At 37.7% G+C, this 24480-nt stretch overlaps 1 protein-coding gene across 4 annotated transcripts in view; it reads right to left on the bottom strand.

The window, feature by feature from the left end:
* MGAT4A (alpha-1,3-mannosyl-glycoprotein 4-beta-N-acetylglucosaminyltransferase A) overlaps positions 1–24444 on the bottom strand; it is a 115531-nt gene extending 91087 nt beyond the window's left edge. The window contains exons 1-2 of one of the 4 annotated variants that reach the window (XR_007462169.1): positions 23256–23368; positions 19547–19873 (exon numbers count right to left, since the gene is read on the bottom strand). Coding sequence is in view for 3 of the 4 variants with exons in the window: in XM_049651390.1 (XP_049507347.1) it covers positions 19547–19640 (94 nt within the window). In the remaining variant the exon portion in view is untranslated. Of the gene's footprint in view, positions 1–19546; positions 19874–23255; positions 23370–24315 lie in introns of those variants that run through there. The other 3 variants (XM_049651390.1, XM_049651392.1, XM_049651389.1) reach the window with 3 other exon arrangements.
* Between the last annotated feature and the right edge of the window lie 36 nt (positions 24445–24480).

Here is a 24480-nt window from a genome sequence, read left to right as displayed (position 1 = left end):
AATACTTAATTGATCCAAAATAAGCAAGAAAGGAATGAAAAAGGATGAATAATAAACACAGTTGACATAGTGGGCTTTGCTCAAAATATTAATAAAAAGATGAAATGAAAAAAATAGGTGGGAGATTTTAGGTAGGTCTGCCATGCTTTATTAATTAAAGGTGAAAAGATTGGAAGTAAGTACAAACAAACATCTAGAGAAAATACTTCTATATTACTCACTATATTTTTCTGTATACTTTTAAATTTTTAAAATGGGGAAGGGTGGGGTGGGGTAAGAAAATGGTCTCTGTCTTTAGGAAGCTGATTGTCTAGATTAAATCCTAGTTCAATTTTGCTGGCTACTAGCAATCACTGCTTATTCTTGTAAGTATTCATCGTCACAAAGTGTCTGTCCCCAAATGCCAAGTTCTGTAGTCAGCAATATCCACCTTCTTGTCCTTTAAAAAAGAAACAAAACCCTGTTTGCCTACATTTTGTCTTCTAGCACTTCTCCCAATCTTTAAAATTTCCCCATGATCATAAAAGTAGAATGAAAATTAAAATTAAAAACCATTAAAAAAAAGTCTCAAGAGAGCTAGAGTGACTTTTCCAAAATCAAGGAGGAAGGCTACAAGGGAAGCAAGGTGTCTAGATTCTTACTTCTCCCAAATGATGACAGTGCCATTATTCCTCAGGAAAAGAAAACCATGAAAAGCATCTTAAGAATTTAATAACCTCTACACCCACCCTGTCTTTCACTTCTGGAAAGAGACACAATCTTATTAATTCCAGAGTAAGGCTGGTCATTTGCAATCTCTGGAATTCTTTCTGGATCTCTCCATGACTTAATCCAAATAGTTAAACATCTCTTACAAGTCAAGAAGTCCACACATTCAATGATATATCTGACTCTCAACAGGACTCACTCATAGAAAATGGTTTCAAAGTAACTTAAGTTCCACACTGCAAACCTACATTTTCTAACTACCAATAAAAATTTTGCCTTAGGCTTACCTTAATCAACTTTGTTATAGATCAAAATATATACTCAAGCCTATGCACCCTCCCTCTGTGATTTCCTCAATGTCAAGATTATTTCAGTGAGCACAACTGACAATGGTCTGATTTTCACATCCATAATAAAAAGAGATACACACTAAATTTCAGACAGTCGTGGACAATGTGTTTTATTTTAACCAAAGTCACCAGATTTATAAGTATCCTCCTCTGAATCAAAGCAATAAAACCTAAATTCCTAAAGATTAATATTCTGTGTAATTACCTCTGGGTTGGGGGGCGGGGGGGAGTCACGCCATTCTAAACTCTAAACTCTTAAACACAATTTGCTAGGAAAACGTTTTAACAGCTCTACTCAGTGACAAAACAAAAATCCATCATGACTCAAGTTAATACAGACTTCTAGAAATACTGGCAACTAATAATACAGACATTTCAATTTAAAGGTAACTTTGTTAGAGTATACAACAGATTGTTTGCAAAAGTTAAGTATCCTTTAACTAATGGTGAACTAACTTTTTAACCTAAAAACAATCAAGTAAAAATGGATTTTTGCTAAATTTATTAAAAATTGAAACCTCATCCTTTGAAAAGAATGTAACATAAATAGAGTTACAACAGACTCAAGTACTAGTGAAGGAAATACTGCTTTAGAAAAAGCACATGAAAAAGTCACATTAGGTAGCCAACAAAATGAGAATTCCACAAGTTCTTCTAAGGAGACTCCACTTAAGTAACACACTCAGGAGGTAGGTGGCTGTCTGTCTCTAAGATCTGCTTCTGGTGGTACAAGCATGGCATCAGACACACCTGGGCTCACGTCTTGTATTCTATCATTCTCCAGCCTCATAATGGATTGGGATTAAATAATTTACTGGCTGCCTGAATATCTCCACGTCAAATAGGGATTTAATATTCACCTACTTCCCTAGAGCTGTTGTGAAGACCAAATGAGATCGCGGATGCAAAACACGGTCGACAAATGGTATTCTTCATTGTTCCCAAATACCAACTCTGTACTTATTTTCAGTCATGAACTACAGGCTGATTTCTCCTGAAATGGCAGCAGTATAGGGCAATAACAGAGTTCTAATCAGTCTTATTATTTCTCTGCAAAATCATATGCAAACAAATAGGACCTTACCACTGATTAAGTGTAAAAAGTGGAGGGCAGGATAGGAAGGGTAAGAGATTTGGGGGAATATTGAAGAGCTACAAAAGAGGTAACTTGAGATAAATACAAATTAAGACAGGCAACAAAACCAGGAAACCACACCACAAGTTTTGGAGGTCAACTTTTCAAGCTTAACCTCAACTGGCATAATGAAAGAACAAGGTACCAGGAAAAATTCTGTCATGGCAGCAACCACTAGACATCCAGTTTAGGATTATTTTATTTCCTGGAACATTTACCTCCTTTTTCCATAACTCACACACAGGATTTGTGGGCAACTTTTTTTCTTTTTCTTTAAGTTTTGGTACTCTGAAATAGCAATCCAAGTGCCAACAGAAGTTTCTCTGCACAGACATTTGCCAGGACTAACAAAGAGGTAAATTCAAGTAACAACTGGCTGTTTGCCACAGTGAAGAAAGAGATAATCTAGCAGGCAAGCTCTTTTCCTCTCCCGTACAACTTTCCACATTCTCTTTTAAGTAACAAGTCCCAGACTGCCAGTTTCCCTGCAAAACTCCAATCCTATTGGAACTTCTCTTTAGAAAGCTGCAGTTCATCAACATAGAGCAAAGTTGGAGTGATCGATGAAACCTTACACAGAAGGGAAAGTAGGACACAGCAATGTGATCAGTTAAATAAGAAAAATCAACCAATGACCATTTCCTAAGAACAAGGGCAACATTTTTGTCCATCACTAAGTATCATGGGCACTCAAATTTTGGTCTCTAATACAGTTCCTACTGAAATGAACTAGAAGTCTTAAGATACAGCTAATTTCACATCTACTGATGAAGGTGGGGTGGGGATCAGGATGTGTCTAGAAGCATGGAATTAGGCTAAGAAAGCCTGGAATTAGGCTAAGAAAGCCTAATAAAGATGTCAGGGAGAGTTCTAAAGAGATAAAAGAAACAGCCTAAAAGGGCCTCCAGTGGACAAGTTGTGACAATGTGGACATTTGAAGAAAAAAAAATTACATTTAGTGGATATACACTTATTTGGTAAATAGTACTGAAAAAGAGAAAAATAAAATATTCAGAAACAGGTTGAAATGTGGAAAAGGTAAAGAAAAGAATATGGTTAATTTTCCCCCTCCCCCCAGAACATGGTTAATTTTTTATTGATTTAAATAAATAGAAGACTGTCAATATACTGGAGTATTTGTTTCCAGAGACATAAATTTCTATCTGTGTCTACAAAGAAATGAGCGGAAATTCTGTGCAAGACCAAAAGTTTTGAGGAAAAAAAACTGTAACAAGAACAAGGAGGGGAAAGGGGAATGATCAGAATAAGGTCATACAAAGAAATTTAGTTAAAAAAAAAAATATTCCATGAACTGTCCTAAAATGATCAAACTCCTAGACTAATCCCTTATCTCAGAGGAATAAAATTCTAGGCAGCCTTCTAATCACAAGATTCTAATAAGGCATGCTTAAATTTGTAATAATCTCTACCAGGACAGGGTAATGATAAGAGGACAATTAAGAATTTAATCCAGAGGAAAAATACCAGCATGGAATTACCAGCCTGGAAAAAAACGAAAATCTATATGAGCAATGGGAACTTAAGTGGCCTTATTAACCTAACAAATTAAGTTTAATTGCAAAAAAGGACCCAACTAGATAATAAGCAGTCCAGATTTAAATCATCTTGGGAGAAGCAACCAGGTCCCCTACTCCATTCAAGACTCAGTCAATAACCCTGATCATGTGTAACATGAGTGGTCTCAGCAGACAGTCACTTTTTTTTTCCCCCCAGGCTGGTGAGATTTCTAAAACCTCAGAAAGGTATAAATAAGAATTCCATAACCTTAGGGAGGTTCAGAAATAAAGAAATGTGTGAAGCCCATGGTACTGATGGTTCAGAAAAGTTTAAATATAAATATGGGAGGGGCACCTGGGTGGCTTGGCTCAGTCACTTGAACATCAGACTCTTGATTTTGGCTCAGGTCATGATCTCACAGTCATGGGATCCAGCACTGCGTTGGGCTCTATGCTGAGCATGGAGCCTGCATGAGATTCTGTCTCTTCCTCCCTCTGCCCCTCTCCCCAGCTTGTGCACTCTTTCTCAAGTTAGAAAGAAATATAAATAAATAAATAAATAAATAAATAAATAAATAAATAAATAAATAAAAATAAATATATGTATGTACGTATGTAAGTTTTGCAATATTTGTACTTTTTTGTCTGAGATGTCTGAAGTTCAAAAGAATCAGCTGTACTTTTAAGCAAAATTATGAGAAAAAAGATGTGTGCACGCACATGTATTAGTGTCATGTCATCACCTACCCAAAAAAATGTACCCAAGTCTAAAGAAATAGGATATATTATTAGAAGTAAAATTTAGGACAAAGTAATAAGACAATGGCCCTCTTTTATTTTTTAAGAGGTATTTTCTTTTTCTTTTTTTTTTTTAATGTTTATTTATTTTTGAGAGACAGCGGAAGAGAGGGGATGGGGGTCAGAGAGTGTGGGAGACAGAGAATCCCAAGCAGGCTCCTTCCTCACTGTCAGTACAGAGCCTAATGCTGGGCTTGAACCCACAAACCACAAGATCATGACCCAAGCTGAAATCAAGAGTCAGACGCTTAACCAACTTAGCCACGCAGGTGCCCCAAAACAACGACCCTCTTCATCATCAACTCTTTCCTAGCTCTTCAGATCTCTCATCTCCTTCACCACCATCATACCTACTTCTGATCTAACAAAAGCTTCCAGTACCATCTTATTCCCCAGTCTCTTCCCATTTCCCTTCTACCCTTTATGCATAAGGTCAACACTTCTGGTCCTGAATAGGTCAAGTGTTACTGCCATTCAAGTCTTCTGCCACTTGTACATACCTGATTCAACCCAACATCTACCTTCTCTATTATCACAGGAAGTGCCTTTTTCCTATCAAATTCCTACTTATCTTTCAGACCAACTCAAATATAACTGTATTAAAAATGTTTTGTTTTGAGAGAGAGAGAGAGATGGAGAGCAAGCAGGGGAGGGGCAGAGAGATAGGGAGAGAGAGAATCCCAAGCAGGCACCACATTGTCAGCACAGAGCCCAACACTGGGCTTGAATCCACGAACCATGAGATCATGACCTGAGTCAAAACCAAGAGTCGGACGCTTAACCGACTAAGCCACCCAGGTGCCCCTCGAATACAACTTCTTAAAAGGTTTTCCACAACCCCTTATCAGAATAAACTGTTTCTACCTTGATGCTATTATAGCACAGGGTCCATACCTCCATGAGAGCAGAAATAACAATAGTACTTATTCTGAGTATTGGTCTGGTCCCTGAAACTAAGTTATTCCTTCATGGGGCAGGTTTTGTGTATTAATCATCCTTGCCTTCCTATCACTTGGGAAGGTTCAAGATGAGCAAACACAACATTCAGTAAATCCTGGGCAAGCAGAAAGTCTAAATGCAAACTGCAATAGAGAAATGAATCCAAGATTTGGTTCCTTCAGAGAAGTACCGTGAGAAAGGCTGTATCAGCAACTTCTAGGTAAAATGCCAAAAATATTAGGTACCAACACACACCAAGACATGTAGTGCTGAAATGTTCTCCTTCCAGAGTTTGTTACACAGATGTGACCACTTTGTGACAATTTATAGAGCTATATTCCTTCAATTATGCACTCTTTATATGTATGTTACACTTCAATTAAAACATTTACTTGAAGAAATAAAATTTCTCTGAAGACAGTAAGTATCGAAACCTGTTGAAATGAAGATCAATACACATGCCAACTCAGTGTCCCCTTGGCTAGAAAATTTTATCATATCGCCTAAACTGTGAGAAGGTAAAAAACCTGGCATGTGAATATTTATTACTTTTTAAACTGGAAAAATAAGAATACTGATTGCATTTGCTCTAAGTTACTTTATAGCTTCTTGTCAGAAAGGTATAGAATAAAGCTTCTTAAATATTGGCCTACCTTTTATCTTTAGGTTTTGAAACTAAGTATTAACTTTAGTAGGCAAACAAAATATACTTTAGCAAAAGAGAGACAAAATCTACTTTTCCTGAATAAGTTATTCAAATCTAAATGGTAAACAAATCAACTCTACCTCTAGACCTTCATGTTTATATCACAGATGGCAACTACAGTTTTCTTCCAAAAAATTAAGTTCTTGATTTCTCATGGTTTGGATAAAAAATTAAAGCTAAAATTAAACTTAAGATTAAAAAAAAATCTATAAACTATATTTCCTTTACTGAAGGCCCAGCACAATGCCTGAGAGAAAACATTCACTTAAAATACTAAATGAATGCAGTAAAAACCTAAATGCCCCTAAAGAGGAGAGTGGTTGGATAAATTATGGTTATGGTACATCCACACAATGGAGTATTATAAAGTTGTGGGAAAAAAAACAACAAATAAACAAACTTTTTAAAAAAGCAAAAAACAAAAACAAAAAAAGAATGAGGACAATCTCCATGAACTGTTATGGAATAATCTCCAGGGCATGTTGCTCAAGTGGGAAGAGCAAAGCACAGAAGGGTATCTATAGTACACTTCCCATAGCACAAGAAAGAAAAGGATACGAGGAAATATTCATGTACCGGCTCAATTTGTGCAACAAGAAATACAGAAAGGTTAAAACAAAATGAGATTGAATACCTTCAAGGGATAGATGGAACTGGGTAGAAGGAAGGGAAATGGAGTAGAAGGAATGATGAGTGGCATTTCTCTTAGGTGATCTTTTTTTACAGTTGAGTGTCAGAACCACGATGTTTCACATGTCCAAAATGTAAATGACTGCAAATAAACAGGAGTGGTACCCAAAATACAATATAAGCAGTAATAAATGTGCTCATGTGTATTATAAATGAATGGCATAACCACACTGAAAAGAAAGTGGCTAAGAAATAAGCTAGGTAACTTTGGAAAACAGCATTTCACTCTATACTTATAAGACAAAAAGTCCTATATGAAGATATGGTACCCCAACAGATTAATTTTTCACTTGGATATCGGTTAGAAATTCTGAAACTACTATCTTTATATACTGCAATTGAGCAAATAAGTAACTATATTGGGATACTAACAGCCTTTTTTTTCTTTTTTTTTACTGTTGGAGAAATGTAGAAACCAGAATGAACTGGATTAAAATCAGAAGGATTAGTATGAACTCATGTGTTGTTGTTGTTTTTAATATATGTGTAGACATACATATACTTTCTTGCACTGTCTACTTAGGGTATAAGTGGTGACACCATAGTAGGAATGAGCACACCAAGACTCCATTCTTTAAAGGAACTAGAGGGTCCTCCTTGAAGAAATGACTACTTCCAGGGCTGGGGCAGAGAAAATACAAGATAAACCTGGAGTATCTTATAGCACCAGAGAATCAAAAATTACTCAAAAAATGAATAAGAACTAGATAGAAGTGCTGGTTGCACAACACTGTGAATGCACTAAATGCCACTGAAGTGTTAATTTTAACATACTTTATATTTTATGTTATGTGAATTTCACCTCAATAAATTTGGAAAAAACAAGAGGGGCATGTTGAAGGCACAGAAGCCAACTTGAAGCTCCCAATGGCCACCTCTGCAACAATTTAAACACCAAAATAATTAATGATAATAATGTATTATAGCCCACAAAACACAATAAATATCAATGAGTCCATACTCATATCAAGATACAAGAAAGAAAGAAATGATGGAGAAGTGACACCTCTTCCTTTCAGCAGAGTTCCAATTACTAAATATAGAAGAAATGACAGAAATGGAAAATCACATTTGGCAAACACCACAGTAATAATTATTGCAGACAAAAATAATCAATGGATGTTAAAATTTGTGGGCAAAAGTATGATGAGAAACAGGATATCTGCTTAGTTTTAAAGAAGCCTCCACCAAATGCTTATTAATTACAAAGGAAAAAGAAAACAACAGTAACTTTACAGTGGAGAAGCCAGGCAGACACCAGTTTAACCAAGTGATCAGAGTTAACATAACCAGTGGTTAAGACATTTCAGCATCATGTACCTTGTGATATGATGCACTATGAAGGATACAATGTCACTTCTGTGGTATTCTTGCCAAAAATGCATTACCTCAATCTAATCATGAGAAATAATCAGACAAATTCAAAGGGCTATTTTTAAAAATAACTAGCCAGGGCTTCAAAAGTGCCAAGAACATAAAAGAAAAGACTAAGGTAACTTCCCATCAAGGAGGAGACTAGAAAACATGACAACTGAATGTAATGTGGGATCCTGGACTGGATCCTAGGATAGAAGGGCATTAGGGTAAAAACTGGTGAAATTCCAATAAGGTTTGCAGATGTAATACTACTATATCAAAGTCAATTTGGGGTTTAGAACATTATACTCTGTGGTAATGTAGGTTGTTCATATTAGGGGGTATAAAGGAATTCTGCATACTATTTTTCAGATTTATTGTAAATCTAAAATTATTTCAAAATAAAAAGCTTAAAAAACAGTTATTATTGGGGCACCTGGGTGGCTCAGTCGGTTAAGCGTCCGACTTCGGCTCAGGTCACGATCTCACGGTCTGTGAGTTCGAGCCCCGCGTCGGGCTCTGGGCTGATGGCTCAGAGCCTGGAGCCTGCTTCCGATTCTGTGTCTCCCTCTCTCTCTGCCCCTCCCCCGTTCATGCTCTGTCTCTGTCTCAAAAATTAAATAAACGTTAAAAAAAATTTTTTTTAAAGTTATTATTCATCAGTTTACTGTTTATTTATTGTTTTTTAGCTATCTCCTTTTATCCCCACCCCCCCACACGCACACACTAAAGCAGGGATTTTTCTCTGATACATTCAGTAATATAACCCAAACCTCTAATAGTGCCTGACAAACAGAAGGCACTCAACAAACACGATTATACAATTTTGATGAGCCAAAACTATGACAGTGTACTCCAAATCCTAGATTTTCTATTAATTTCCCTTATACCCTGTTTGAAATGAGCTTTCTTATTTTGTAAAGAAACACTTAAAAAATCTAAAAAATTTTATTTACTGCTTTTATTTGCAAGTAAGACTCATAGTTTTAAATAAAATGCTTTATTTAGCCTCCATAGTTTTACACCTAACAGGATAGGACATCTGATCTTATGATGCACCCAAGTCTCTATCTTGGATGCAGCATACTGAGAATACTGGAGCCCCTAAAGCCATTCCACTGCTAGTGAGGCAGTGGTTCCATGCCAGGAGACATCCTCAGGCTGCTGGGCCCCTCCCCTCACCAGTGCTCAGCTCCTAGAGTGGGGGTACCACTCAGAGAGAAACTTGTCATTGTCCTCACCCCCACCTCCAGAGCCCTGGCTCAGAAATTCTGCCTCGTGGAAAAGCGGGCCACAAAATAGATGGCTCCTAATCTCCTCCCAAAGGAACTACCTTCATTTGCAATAGAGAGCTGAGGAGTTTAAACTAAGAGCTGTCTCAAAAACAGCAAAGGTTGTGGTGAAGGGAACTGGGAAAATTGTGGATCTTAAGAAGATGGAACCTAGACTGTAGGCATTGGCGGTTAGTTTGCAAGAAAGAACTAGGAAAAGGGATAGCTAGGAGGAGCATTCCTGTGGTCACGACAAATAGAAAAATCACTGAACTCAGAAACATTTCTTTAAAGGAACCACAATTTGATTAGATTAGTTTGTAGCAGAATTTATGCTCCAGTGCACTACTGTAAACAGCAGAACAATCAGCCAGCAATTAGTGTGGTGGTCACTGAAAGAGTGGAAGAGAATCCTACCAGTAATAACAGTCATCTCAGGAAGACTGTGGCATACCCAAAACTGTGTCTCCCTGAGAAACAACACACAGACTCAACCTCGTGGGGGAGAGAGGGAAGATACACTAAAATAATCCAGTCAGTAACTAAACAAATAAATAAGCAAATAAACAAGCAAATAATAACAAGCCCTAGGGGTACAGGTGGGAGAGTATCCAGTGTTTCTACATTACCCAAGATGTCCAGTTTACAACAAAAAATTATGAGACATGCAAAGAAATACATAAATATGACCCATACACCAGAAAAAAAAGGAGGCAGCATAAGACATTCCCTGTCAGTATGACTCAATGTAGGATTTAACAGGTAAATATTTCAAAGCAGCCATCATAAATATGTCCACGGAACTAAAAGAAAACTTCACTAAACAAGGAAGGTAGGACCATGTTGCATCAAATAGAGTATCAATAAAGAAACAGAAATTTTAAGAAAGAACCAAATGCCAACTCTGAGGTTGAAAAGTACAATAACACAAATAAAAAATTCACTAGAGGCCTCAAAAGTAGATGTGAACTGGCAAAAGAAAGAATCAGCCAACTTGAAGACAGATCAGTAGAGATTATGTAAACTGAAGAAAGCAAAAAGGATGAAGAAAAATGAATAACCTCAGAGAAATTTGGAATACCATTAAGAATACCATCATAAAGTACTGGGAATACCAGGAGAGAGGAGAGAATGGTAAAAAATACATATATATTCAAAGAAAATGACTGAATATCTCCCAAAGTTACTGAAAAACAGTAATCTACTCATCCAGGAAACAAGACCCAAAGACACATCATGGTAAAACCGATAAAAGTCAAACATAAGACAATCTTAAAAACCACAAAGGAAAAATAATACATCACTGATAAAGGAACCCCAAGGAGATTAACAGCTAACTTTTCAGAATACTGGAGGCTAAAGGCAGTGGGATAACACAAAGCACTTCAAAATAAAACAAAAACCTTGTCAACCAGGACTGCTAAGTCCAACAGAGTTTTATATAAAAAAAAATGACAGTAAGGGGCACCTGGGTGGCTCAGTCAGTTAAGTGTCCGACATTGGCTCAGGTCATGATCTCACGGTTGCTGGGTCTGAGCCCTGCATCGGGCTCTGCGCTGACAGCCCAGAGCCTGGAGGCTGCCTCAAATTCTGTGTTTCCCTCTCTCTCTGCCCCTCCCCTGCTTGCATTCTGTCTCTCTCGCTCTCTCTCAAAAATAAACATTTTAAAAAATGTAATAAAAACTAAAAATAAAAAATGGAGGTAAAATACACATATTCCAAGAGAAACAAAAATTGAAAACATTCATTGCTAGCAGACCTGCCTTACAAGAAATACTAAAGGAATTCATTAAGCTGAAAGCAAGTACTCCTAGACAGTAATTTAAATCCACACGAAGAGCACCAGTGATTACATAATTTTAACAGACACTGTTAAGGCATATTTTTTTCTTTCTCTTAAATGAGTTAAAAAAGAAATAGTAGGGGTGCCTGGGTGGCTGAGTTGGCTAAGTGTCCCACTTAGGCTCAGGTCATGATCCTATGGTTCATGAGTTCAAGTCCCACATTGGGCTCTGTGCTGACAGCTTAGAGCCTGAAGCCTGGTTCAGATTCTATCTCCCTCTCTCTCTGCCCCTCTCCTACTTGAACTCTCTCTCTCAAAAAATGAATTAACATTAAAATAAATAAATAAAAAATAAAAAGAAATAGTATATCGGGGAGCCTGGGTGGCTCAGTCAGTTAATTAAGCATGTGACTCTTGATTTTGGCTCAGGTCATGATCTCACAGATCTTGAGATAGAGCCCTGCATCAGGCTCCGTGCTGACAGCATGGAGCTTGTTTGGGATTCTCACTCCCTCTCTATCTGCCCCTCCCCTGCTCACACCCTCTCACTCTCAAAATAAATCAATAAACTTTTAAAAATATATAAAAAAATAAAATAAAATAAAAACAGTATAAAATGATATGCATATAACATATTGCTGAGTCTATGACACATGGAAATGTAATATACTTGCCAATAACAGAACAAAGGAGGTAAGTGAGAATAAAGCTGTAATGTGCTAAGAAAATAACAGATGGTAAAATAATAATACTGTATTGTTGGGTTTATAATATTGACAGATGTGAAGTGTACAACAACAACAACACAAAAGGGGGGGTAAAAGAGCCCTATATAGGAGTAACATTTCTATATATTACTGGAATTAAGTTAGTATAAATCTGAAACAGTTTCTCTTGAGACTGTATATGATAAACTCTAGAACAACCACTAAATTTTACTCAAAATAGAATGAAAAAAGTCATTAATGAAATTAAAATGCTACATTAGAAAACAATCAATGCAAAAAAAGTAAAGAAGAAAAAGAGGAACTAAAAAGATGTGAGACATATGAAAAACAAAATAATGGCAGAGGTGCCTGGATGACTTAGTCAGTTAAGCATCCGACCTCCTCACAGATCATCATCTCATGGTTTGTGAGTTAAAGCCCAATGTCAGGCTCTATGCTGACAGCTTGGAGCCCGGAGCCTGCTTCGGTTTCTGTATCTCCCTCTCTCTGCCCCTCCCCCACTCGTGCTCACTCACTCTCTCTGTCTCTCTCTCTCTTAAAAATAAATTTTTTAAAAAAACAAAAGGATAAAGCAAAACGATGGCAGATATAAATCAAACTATATCAGTAACAGTAAACACGGATGGATAAACAGCCCAATCAAAAGGTAGGGGCACCTGGATGGCTCAGTCAGTTAAACATCTAACTCTTGATATCAGCTCAGGTCATGATCCCAGGATCATGGGATGGAGCCCATGTCGGGCTCAGCGCAGAGCATGGAGCCTGCTTGGGATTCCCCCTCTTTGCCCCTCCCCTGCTCATGCTCTCTCTAAAATAAATAAATAAACTTAAAAAAAAAAAAGACTCATTAAAAAAACCTAAAACAAAAGGTAGACATTGTCAGACTAGATCCAGAACATCATGATCCAATTATATATTGTTTACAGGAGACAAACTGTAGATTTAAAGACATAAATAGTTTAAAGTACAAGAATGTAATAAGGCAAAACATACAAGCAGAAACCACAGAAAAGCTGGAGTGGCCATAGTGATATCAGACAAAGCAGACTTTAAAACAAAAATGTTCCTAGAGATAAAGTGGGAATATATAATAATAAGTAAATAATATAAAACTAATATAAATATTTGAAAATAAGAGGCGCCGAAGTGGCTCACTCAGCATGATCTCACAGTTCATGGGTTCCAGCCTTGCATCAGACTGTGTTGACAGCTTGCAGCCTGGAGCCTATTTACAATTCTGTGTCTCCCTCTCTCTCTGCCCCTCCCCTGCCCATGCTATCTCTCTCTCTCTCTCTCTCTCTCTCTCTCTCTCTCTCTCTCAAAATAAACTTAAAAAAATTTATTTAAAAGTAAAATAAAAAATATATGCACCTGATAACAGAACACCAAAATACATGCAGCAAAAACTAACAGAAATGAAGAGAGAAATAGATAATTCTACAATAGTTGGTGACTTCAATACTCTACTTTCAATAATGGATAGAACTAGATGGGAGGTCAACAAGGAAACAGAATGCTTGAATAGCACTATACAACAGCTGGACCTGACCGACATCTACAGAACATTCTACGCTACAACAACAGAATATACAGTTTCAAGTGCACATGGAACATTCTAGAGGACAGACCATATGCTAGGTCATTTTTAAAAACGTAAATAAATTTAAAAGGATAGAAATAATACAAAGCATGTCTTCTGACCACAGTGGAATGGAATTAGGCACCAATAACAGAAAAATCTGGGACACTTACAAATATGAGAAAATTAAACTAGACTCTCCTCAACAACCAACTGGTGAAAGAAAAAAAATTTTAAAAGAAATCAGAAATTACTTTGAAATGAATTAAAAGCAAGACATAACATACCAAAACTTATGGGATGCAACTAAAACAGTCCTTAGAAGGAAATTTATAGCTATAAATGTCCACATCATGAAAGAAAAAAGATCACAAATCAATAATCTTGCCTTCTAAAAAAAGTCTTACCTGCACTAAAGAAAGAAGAGCAAACTAAACCTAAAAGAAGCAGAAGAAAAGGATCAAGATTAGAGTAGAAAGTAATGAAACAAAGAATAAGTAGAGAAAATCAAGAAACCAAAAGCTGGTTCTTTAAAAGATCAACAAAATCAACACTTTTCTATAGTTTGACCAAGAAAAAAAACCTAGAACTATCAGAAAAAGAAATAAAAGAGGGGCACTTCTACTGAGCTTATAAAAGTAGAAAGAATTACAAAGAAATATTATGAACTGTACACCAACAAATTAGATAGCTTAAACAAAATGGACAAATTCCTAGAACAATACAACCTACAGAAATTGACCAGAGAAGAAATACACAATCTGAAAAGACCTGTAACATGTGTGAGATTCTATCAGTCATCACAAAACTACCCACAAAAAAAAGCTCAAGCCCACATGACGTCAGTGCTTAGTCCACCAAACGTTCAAAGAATACTTACCTTCCACAAATAAAAGAGAACACTTCTCAAATCTCCGTAAGATCAAGACACAGATGTCAGCTCTTACACCACTCCTATTTAACACTAAAATGGAGGTTCTAGCCAGACAATTAAACAGCACAAAGAAATAAAAGGCATCCAGACTAGAAAGAAAGAAAGAAAATTATTTCTATTCACAGATGGCATGATCTTGGACACAGAAACTCCTAAGGAATCCATTATTATAACTAATAAATAGGGGTGCCTGGGTGGCTCAGTTGGTTGAGCACTTGACTTCGGCTCAGGTCATGATCTCACAGCTTATGGGTTCGAGCCCCGCATCAGGCTCTGTGCTGACAGCTCAGAGCCTGGAGCCTGCTTCAGATTCTGTGTCTCCCTCTCTCTCTGCACCTTCGCCACTTGCGCTCTCTCTCTTTCAAAAATAAATATTAAAAAAAAATTTTTTAAGGAATAAATAAGCTCAGCAAGGTTGCAGGATACAAGATCAATATATAAAAATCAATGGTTTTTTCTATACACTTGACATGAAAATTGACAAGTAAAATTAAGAAAACTCCATTCAAAAAAAACAAAACAACTCTAAAATGCTATCAGAAAGTATACAATACCTAGGAATAAATTTAATAAAATCATAAAACTTACACTGTGGAATCATACACAAAAATTGTTGAAAAAAACTAAAGACCTAAATAAATGAAATCTTATGCTTTATGGACTGGAAGACCTAACTAACATTGCTAACATGGTAATACAACCCAATCTGATCTATAGATTCAGTGCAATCCTATCATAATCCCAGCTGACTTCTTTATACAAACTGGTAAGTGGATGCTAAAATTCACATGGAATTGCAAAGGACCCAAAATAGCCAAAAAAATCCTGAAAAAGTATAGAGTAGCAGGGCTTACACTTCCCAATTTCAGAACTTACTACAATGCAACAATGATCAAGATAGTGTAGTACTAGCACAAGGAATATCAATGGAATAGAATTGAGAGTTCAGAAATAAATCCATACATCTATGATCAACTGATTTTTCAGTAAGAGTACCAAGACCATTCAATGGGAAAAACTACCCTTTGAAACAAAGCGTGATAGGACAACTGGATAGCCATGTGCAAAAGAATTAAGTTGGACCTTTACTTCATACCACACACAAAAACTGACTTAAAATGGATCAAAGGGCAAGACTCTAACAAGTAAAATAGCAGAATTTTCATTATCTTGGATTTGGTAATGAATTTTCAGATATGACACCAGAAGCATAAGGAAGAACAATAACAACAACAAAACAGACTGAACTTCATCAAAATTTAAAACTCTTGTGCTTCACAGGACACCATCAAGAATGTGAAAGACAACCCATGGAATGGGAGATAATATTTGCAAGTCATATATCTGATAAGGAAATTGTATCTAGAATATACAAAGAACTCTTACAAATTAATAAAAAGATAAATTACCCCTTTTTAATGTAAGCAAAGGATCTGAACTGACAATCTTCCAAAGAATATACACAAATTGTTCAAAGTATATTAAAAGATGTTGGACATCATTAGTCATCAGAGAAATGCAAATCAAAAGCACAATAAAATACCATCTCCCTACCGCTAGGATGAGAATCAAAAAGCCAGATAGGGGTGCCTGGGTGGCTCAGTCAGTTAAGCGTCTGACTCTTGATTTCGGCTCAGGTCATGATCTCATGGTTTGTGAGATGGAGCCCAGCATCAGGCTCTGTACTGACAGCAAGGAGCCTGCTTAGGATTCTCTCTCTGCCCCTCCACCAATCATGCTCTCACTCTCCCTCTCTCAAAATAAATAAATATTTTTTTAAAAAAGCCCGATAATAAGGGTTGTCAAGAATGTGAAGAAATTGGGACCCTCACACCCTATTGGAAGGAATGCATAATGGCCCAGCTGCTATGGAAAACAGTCTGGCAGATCCTCAAATGATTAAATATATAGAATTATTACATGATCCAGCAATTCCACTCCTAGGCAAATACCAACAAAAATGAAAACATATGTCCATGCAGAAACATGTACATGAATGTTATATATGGAGATACAGACTGCTTGTTTGGTCTTCCCCAATTTCTGGATTGTTCCTGACCAAAGGAGAAAGTTCATTAGGAGAACCCCAGCTACAAGTGGGATGTGTAATAACTCTAGTCCCACTCTCACAACTTCTTAAAACTTTCCCAACCCGTCCATTCCATGTAATTAGAATTCTGCCGCATTTTTAGGTAGGAATTCTGCATACCCTGCAGACCAAAGTCCATCTTTCCTCAGGCTGAGTTCCTAACATTCTCCCAAATTTATACCAATCCCACTGACCAGCTCATGTATTCTTCCAAGTGTTGAATGAAGACCTGTGAAAAAATATGATAGGAACTGCACTGCATTTACCAACTAAACTTTGACAGTCTAGGAGTCCTATGTGCCAATCAAACTGAGTGTTTCATAATTCCAAGACACAAATACTTTATGCCACTTTAGAACTTTGTGGTTACACATAGAACTCCCTCCACCTGATATGCCCACTGTCTACTACTCTTCCCAGCATCACCTTCATATTTATTATTCCTCTGTGAAATGACTCAAGAATTAGTAGCCTCTGTCTCTGTTCTTCTGGGCAGCAGACCAGTAGCTAAGAGCATAATCTCTGGAATCAGCATGATTGAGTTCAAACTTCACTCTTCCACTTAAATGTATGACCTTGGCAGGTTTCTTAACCACTCTGCCTTGGTTTTCTCATCTTTTGAAAGGGTGTATAATTCTTCCCAGGGTCATTATAAGGATTAAATGAAATCATACATAACATGTAATATGCTTCCCCAGCACTGTTCTATTACTTGTATCTCAATCTATTGATGGTATCATATTTGTGTACCTGCATCTTCCCCTAGAAGTCCCTGAGTTTAGAGGTGTTAAGTTTCTTATTTCTTTTCATATTCATAGCATTTAATACAGTGCTAGGCAGGATAGGTAGCTATGAAAGGGACCAATGAGTGAATGAAAAATAAAAACTACTACCCCAGCAAAGTCAGTGATAATGGAAACTGTGCTTTCAATATAAAAATCAGAGCACATGGTTTATGAGTAAACTAGAATCGAGTATCTGGAATGAGGCCTGCTCTGGAAAATCCAGGCTATCTGACCACCAGAATGATCTAGAAAGTATCCAAATGTTCAGCAGCTAAACTATTATATAAATGATAACATTAAAACACAGAGGATTTTACATAACCATAACAGGAGTCCTCTATTGACACCTGAAAAAGTACAGACAAAACACTAAGAAAAACAGAGCAGAAGAGTATGCATGGAAGGATTACAGAGATGTTCAAAGAAAGATAATCAAAGACAACAGACTGTGTATCTAATACCACAGTTGAAAGAATCTTTATATTTTTAAATTTTTTATTCCAAAGACAACTTAATACAAAAAGAAAATAATGCTTACAATGCCTTTACCTAAGAAACAAGATGAATGAAATGGAGATTCCAAAAATTTTAATCCTTTAAATAAGACACAGTAAGAAGGGTCAAGTTTCTCCATTACTATAACTCTGACTAGATAAGTTTCCTGATAAGAAAAAAATCCATATGTTCTCCTATGGTCAATTCTCTTATTTCATAAGTAAACTTTTAAGGCCAGTAATCTGTTTTGTTCATGTCTGGGACAATTAACAGTTTGATTAAATTAACTAGTTAAAGTTCTTCCTAAGTATGTCTTCTTATGATACAATTAAAAAATGACATCTAAAATGTATATATTTGTCCACAAAGAATAAAGGTCTTCAGCAAGTTTTTCATCAATTTTTACCCCCAATAGTTCCTCTCAAAATTACAGCCCAACTCAGAAAAGGGAACTAATATACTTGCTCAAAGAACAGATCATATTTTTCACTTTAATCAGTTTACTTTATAATACATACTCACACAGATATATACACATGTATATATACATATCTATATATACACCAGAGGAAAATTAAATAATGAATCCACCTTTTCAGTTATCCTCACACAAGTTAATAAAATACTGCCAGCAATAGGACTCTCAAAGAACCTGGTGGTGATGACTACTCTAACTTGATTCTAACAAACCAAATACATACCTCCATCCTTCTTTGACATCAACAATCCTTAGCTTAACATGAGGAATGGAGACAAGTAAAAAATGTGGGTGGGAATTTACTCCAAATATTTTCTCTTCAAAAAAGCAAAGAAAGGCTAGGTGCCTGGGTGGCTCACTCAGTTGAGCCTCCGACTTCAGCTCAGGTCATGATCCAGCTAGCAGGTTGTGAGTTCAAGTCCCACATCAGGCTGGGGCTCCCTGCTGTCAGTGCAGGACCCACTTCGGATCCTCTGTCCCCCTCTCTCTGACCCTCTTCCTTTCATGCTCCCCCACATTCAGGCATACTCTCTCTCTCTCTCTCAAAAAAAAAAAAAATAAACATAAAAAAAAAAAAGCAAAGAAAGGCATTATCCCTGAATATCATTGAACAAATATCCTTCCTTAAAAGCACAGTTCAAAAGTCTGAACACAATAAACTTAAAACTTGTTTCTAATTTTTGAATAAGAATTTATCCTCACCCACTTCATAAATTCTCTTGCCCAAAAAGCAATCTGTCAACACATGTAGTTTAAATCATTAACTACACAGCACCAAATCATTGGTATAATCAGCATGTAAATTTCATGAAGGCACTGATTGTGTCCTTTTAAGTACTTTATACAACATCCAGTACAAGGAAGCTTATTAAACATTTATGATGTTTAATAAAAATAAAATGCCAAAACAAAAGTCTTTATTATTCAACTTGGCTGTCATGTATAATATAACCACTGATCAGTATCCATTTCTCCAAGTGTAATTATAAGAAATCGAAAACAAACCCCATTCAAATTAGAAATTCTCCATCTCCTCTGTCCAAGAACATGGTTTCATTGCTGTGTCAGAAATAAACTAGCAGGCCACCAGCAGAGAACATAAAACATACAGATTGTTGGGGTATTTAACCTAAGCATTTAAGCACCATCTACAAAGCAAAAAGCCTACTACATTTCATGTACTTTTTTGGAGATATTTTCCTTACCTTTCCCATTTTGCCACGTGGTATACCAAGATAAAGTAAGGAACGAAGTGATAAATGCTAAAACAGTAGCTACAGTTCCATTTCGGAGCCTCATCTCATTTCACCATCACAATGGTTCATATGTTTATGATGGTAACCAAAACTGTTTTCTTTTAATCGTGAAGTCAACTGAATCCAGTACTCCTGGCTCTGGGCCAATAAAAACAATCAATAAGAGAGGTTCATTTCAGATGCTCTGCAGAACAAGACTAGCAGCAACACCATTCATAATTGCTATTCAGGATGGTCTTCAGTCTTCATAGGCTGATGTCTCAGGCTTCTTTCTTCCTATTGAGGGAAAAAAAAGAAAGAAAAACTTGTTCAATAATGCAAAATATTAGTTTCTTCATTTATTATTCACCATTATAAACAGACTTTTGGTTGGGCTAAACTCTACCTACAAAGATTATCCTCACATCTAAACAACTCATTTAATATACTAGAATTATGTGGTTTTTCTCCTCCAGAAAAGAAAGTAATGGTTCGGGGCGCCTGGGTGGCTCAGTTGGTTAAGCATCTGACTTCAGCTCAGGTCATGATCTTGTGGTTCTTGAGTTCAAGCCCTGGGTCGGGCTCTGTGCTAACAGCCTGGAACCTGGAGCCTGCTTTACATTCTGTGTCTCCCTCTCTCTCTCTGCCCCTCCCCCATTCATGCTCACTCTCGCTCTCTCTCTCTCAAGAATAAACATTAAATTTTTTTAATTAAAAAAAAAAGAAAGTAATGGTTCATTATTTAAAGGGGGAAGTTATGAGACTTGTTAAACAAATAGTAAGCCAAAGATTCCAAGCTGATAACTCCAAAGATCACACAACAGTTCTAAGTAGCATAACTGTCGCTCTCCTTAGATTTCCTATTGCAAAGTAATAGTTAACATTTTAAAAATATTAAGAAAAAACGACAGACTACAATATGCAAACATCAAAAAAACCTGAGCTCTAGATACAGCAACATCATTACTTATATGACTTCCAGTGTGCACTTATCTAGGCCTTGCAGTTTCATCCATAAAGTGAGAAAAAAGCCCCTCCTGGCTCCTCCTCTAGGACACACATAATGTTATAAATAACAGGTTACAGTTATTACTGCTATTTATCATAATCATGAAATAAGTGTAGTTTTTCCAGTAACTAACCTACTCCTAAGGTGTAAATTGGGAATACTCAGGCATTTAGAAAATGCAGCAACCAACCAGCGCACTGTATCACCTAGGACCATCAGTTAGCATTGTTTTAACTCAGAAATCTGGAGATCACCACCCATCTAACAAAGCTGTTGAGAAAATCAAATTAAATCAAGTCCTTATAAGCACTTACGCATATCACCCAGCACTTAATAGGTTCTCCATAAAAGTTAACTATGTAAAAATAAAAACAAACAAACAAACAAAACACTGCAGCCAGCCACTGGTTTAGTCTACGCACAGCCAGTGTCATTCCCTTGGGAGCATGTCAGGCACTCTAAGATGTGCATTGATTCCCAGTGGCCTCAAAGGGACCACAAGATGCACTTGGAAATATACTAAGGCATACTCTAGTGGGTTGAGTTAATGCACCTCCAAAAATGCCGAACAAGCCCAAGGGACAATTTCCTCAGCAAGAAAGTATGGCTGATTAAAGTGGCCATTTGTAGGCAATTCAGAAACTACCATCTGAGCTACTTTGTAAAACTGAACATTACTAGAAATCTCCACTGGTCTAGAGCATAGTACTAATGGTATCAATGATAAGACACTACAACTCACCAAGTGTTTCCTATGCATCTTTTATATGCTTTAAATCTTCATAAAACCCTATGAGGGAGGCATTTTTTTAACTGAAGTATAATTGACACACACAAGGTTATACTGTTTCAGGTTTAATGAGACAGGCATTACTAACCCTATTTTACACACAAGAGAAATGAACTCAGAGAAAGAACCCTAATTTGTAGGACTCCAAAGTTCAAGCTCTGACCTACCACCCTTTCCCTCTCAAACTAGGTGACCAGCAGCTTGGAAGAATGAAGAGAAGGGCTGGGGACACTCAAAGTCTAGAGACCCTTCCTGAGGCATTATCTTTAACTGTGTGAATTTAAAATATTTTCTATACTATAACAAATATTGATCTATTATGAAAAAAGATGAAAATTTCATAGGAAATTTCCAAATTTAAAACCTGAAACTTTAAAAGAATTTCTCACTTCCTGTAACCTTTGGCTAAGCACCCCTCCCCCCATCCCACATACACACCCAGCATGCCTTTTAACTTTCCTTGGCCAGTAGATCTCTCACTATAGTATAATATTCTAGAAGCACTGAACTCTACTTCCTTGCTTCCTATTACTATCTGAAAACAAGGAACTCCAAAGGTATTCTCACAAGTTATCAGTATTTTTTAAAACCAAAGTTATTCACCTTCTATAGTTAAGACAAATGAACGTCAAACACACCCACATTTAGTGGTTTAGAACTTAAAACCTTCGTGGCATTATCTTATATCAGTAAGCACACAATGAGTTCTGATTATAAAAAGAGATATGATAACTCAGTGAATTATATAACGTAGAATTATAATCCTGGTGTGACATTATATAAAAATGCATATAACTTTCTGTTGTTATATACTTAGCCCTACCCCTACTTCAGGAAGGATTTTGTCCTGGTAAAAGATCTAAAAATATACAGGTTATTAAACATCCAATTAATAATTATGGGGAAGTAAAGAAAGAATCCTAAAATAAAGGATATTTTTAAATAGTTTTATTAAATACAAAGTAAGCCCATATGATAAAACTCAGTATAAATACGTAGAGACAGTAAAAGTAAATGACTTCTAAAATCAAAGTAGACTACAGATATACTATTAATAACGTGTGAAAAATATATGGAATATTAAATATTTGATCCAGGAAGCTATTAAGCTCTGGTTTGAAGAAGATACTTATCAATTCTACTTAACAAATAAGACCTGAAATTCTGCAGGAGAAATGTAAGAGCATTTTACTCAGTAGGAATGTAGTCATACATTTTAATTAGAGTTTCCACACCAACGAAGTTTAACTGCACAGTGTAAGTGAAGACTCCACAAAAACAAAACTAATGATCTCCACGGTCTTCAACCAGAAGAGGCAGTCACAGGCTGGACAGCCAAGAGCCCTATGAATTGACCAACTGCCTAAGGCAAGAAACAAAGTGACGCCTATTCTTTATCGATGTCCACATTTGCAAAAATGGTAATCTAACACCTTAATCTCTGAGATTATTACTTAACACATCTGAATCTTGAAAAACAAAAAAGGAAGTGGCTAAAATTACTAATATCTTCTTCACCCTGACAAAGATGAATGGAACTTCAAACTCTAGATCTCAAACTGAAAAGTCTGTTTTAGTTAACTTCCCTTTAAGGGCTGCAGTCCTGTATTTTATTATGAGATACAAGAAACTGTATTTTAAAGTGTTCTCTTAAATATTCACTATGTTTTATGGCTGAGAACACTTTGCTGAACACTTGGCATATTCCCTAATAATCCCACAGACAGGACAGAGGTGCCTGAGGAATGAAAGGCAGAAGCATGAAATCCATAATGCTTCTATATAACTATAACCTATATAACTTTATACACAGTATTATGGAAAAATTAATTTATTTTAAATTTATAAAATGATTAATATTTTTCATCAATACAGCTTACATAATTTCATCATCCAGTGCGTTTTCAGATTTACAAGTGTGGGCTAAAGAAACCTCTGCCATGATAACCTGTTAATAAAACTATTTTTTTAACATTCAGAAAGACCAAACCAAAAAACGCATTATTGATTCTAAATTTAGGTTCTAAATTCCAACGAACGTTGTTGTCATTATTTTTTATGAGAATTCGTCCGACGGCAAAAGCACAACAGCAAGATACATGGGAAGCATTAAAAACATATATTATGTCTGCTTATATTTCGCAATTCGGATTGTAAGCAATGAATGGGCTCCAGAGAAACACACGCTTCGAGAAATAAAAGCGGGCGCGCAAGTGGTATGACTGCCAGCTCATAAAACACGCCTTGGAGGTGTCACCTGGTACACTCTGTGCAATCACCCAGACCCAACCTAAGGGTCCCACTTGCAGCTTCCTCCTTCAGGGGGAACTGGGGCCTGAGGGGATGGGGGTACTCTTTCATACCGGACCCCCACATCTTCACTTTGTAGAAATATTCAGTACGACAGCTGCACGCCTCCTCCGCCACGGCGGGAGCAGCCCTTGCCTCAGTGCCCGGGACCTCCTGGCCCCCGCCTCACCTGCCCCTGGCCCGGCGAAGGCGCCGACTCCGGGACCGGTGTGGGCCCTGGGACTGCCGGGTCCCGCGGGCAACTCTCCCTTCTCCCCAGTACCCCCCAAGCCCACACTTTCCTCCACTTTGCCCCAAAGTCAACGAGCCCCGCCGCGCCGGGAAACGCACCAGGCGCCCTGCCGGCCACCGGGAGAGAGCACGGCACCGAGGGTCTGTAGCAGAGGCAGCGGTGGCGCGGGGCTGACCGCGCGGCCAGGGCGTCCCGGCCCGCGCCCCGCCCCGAGGCCCAGCCCGCGCCCGGAGCCGGCCCCGCAGCAGCCTGAGACGCGAGAGCGCCGGGTCGGGCCGCGGCGCGGGCGGCTCCGTTACCAGCAGGTGGATCTTCCGCGACCCCAGCGTCTCAGAGCCCAGAAACCGGCACCGCCCCTCCATCCCGCGCCCCTCCGCGCAGCCGCCCTGCGCCCCTACCTCGAGGCAGCCCGTGCGCCGCCGCCGCCACAAGCCGCGAGCCGCAAGCCCCTCACCCGCCGCTGGCGCTGCCAGTCCTGCCGCGGCCGCCGCCAAGGCTGCTGTGGCCGCCGCTGCCGCCGCCGCCGCCGCCGCTGCCGGGCGCCCCGCCTCCCCAGCGCGACT

The sequence above is a fragment of the Panthera uncia genome (genome assembly GCF_023721935.1).
Source record: "Panthera uncia isolate 11264 chromosome A3 unlocalized genomic scaffold, Puncia_PCG_1.0 HiC_scaffold_11, whole genome shotgun sequence".
Lineage (NCBI taxonomy): Eukaryota > Metazoa > Chordata > Mammalia > Carnivora > Felidae > Panthera > Panthera uncia.
This window is presented reverse-complemented; position numbering and strand designations above follow the sequence as displayed.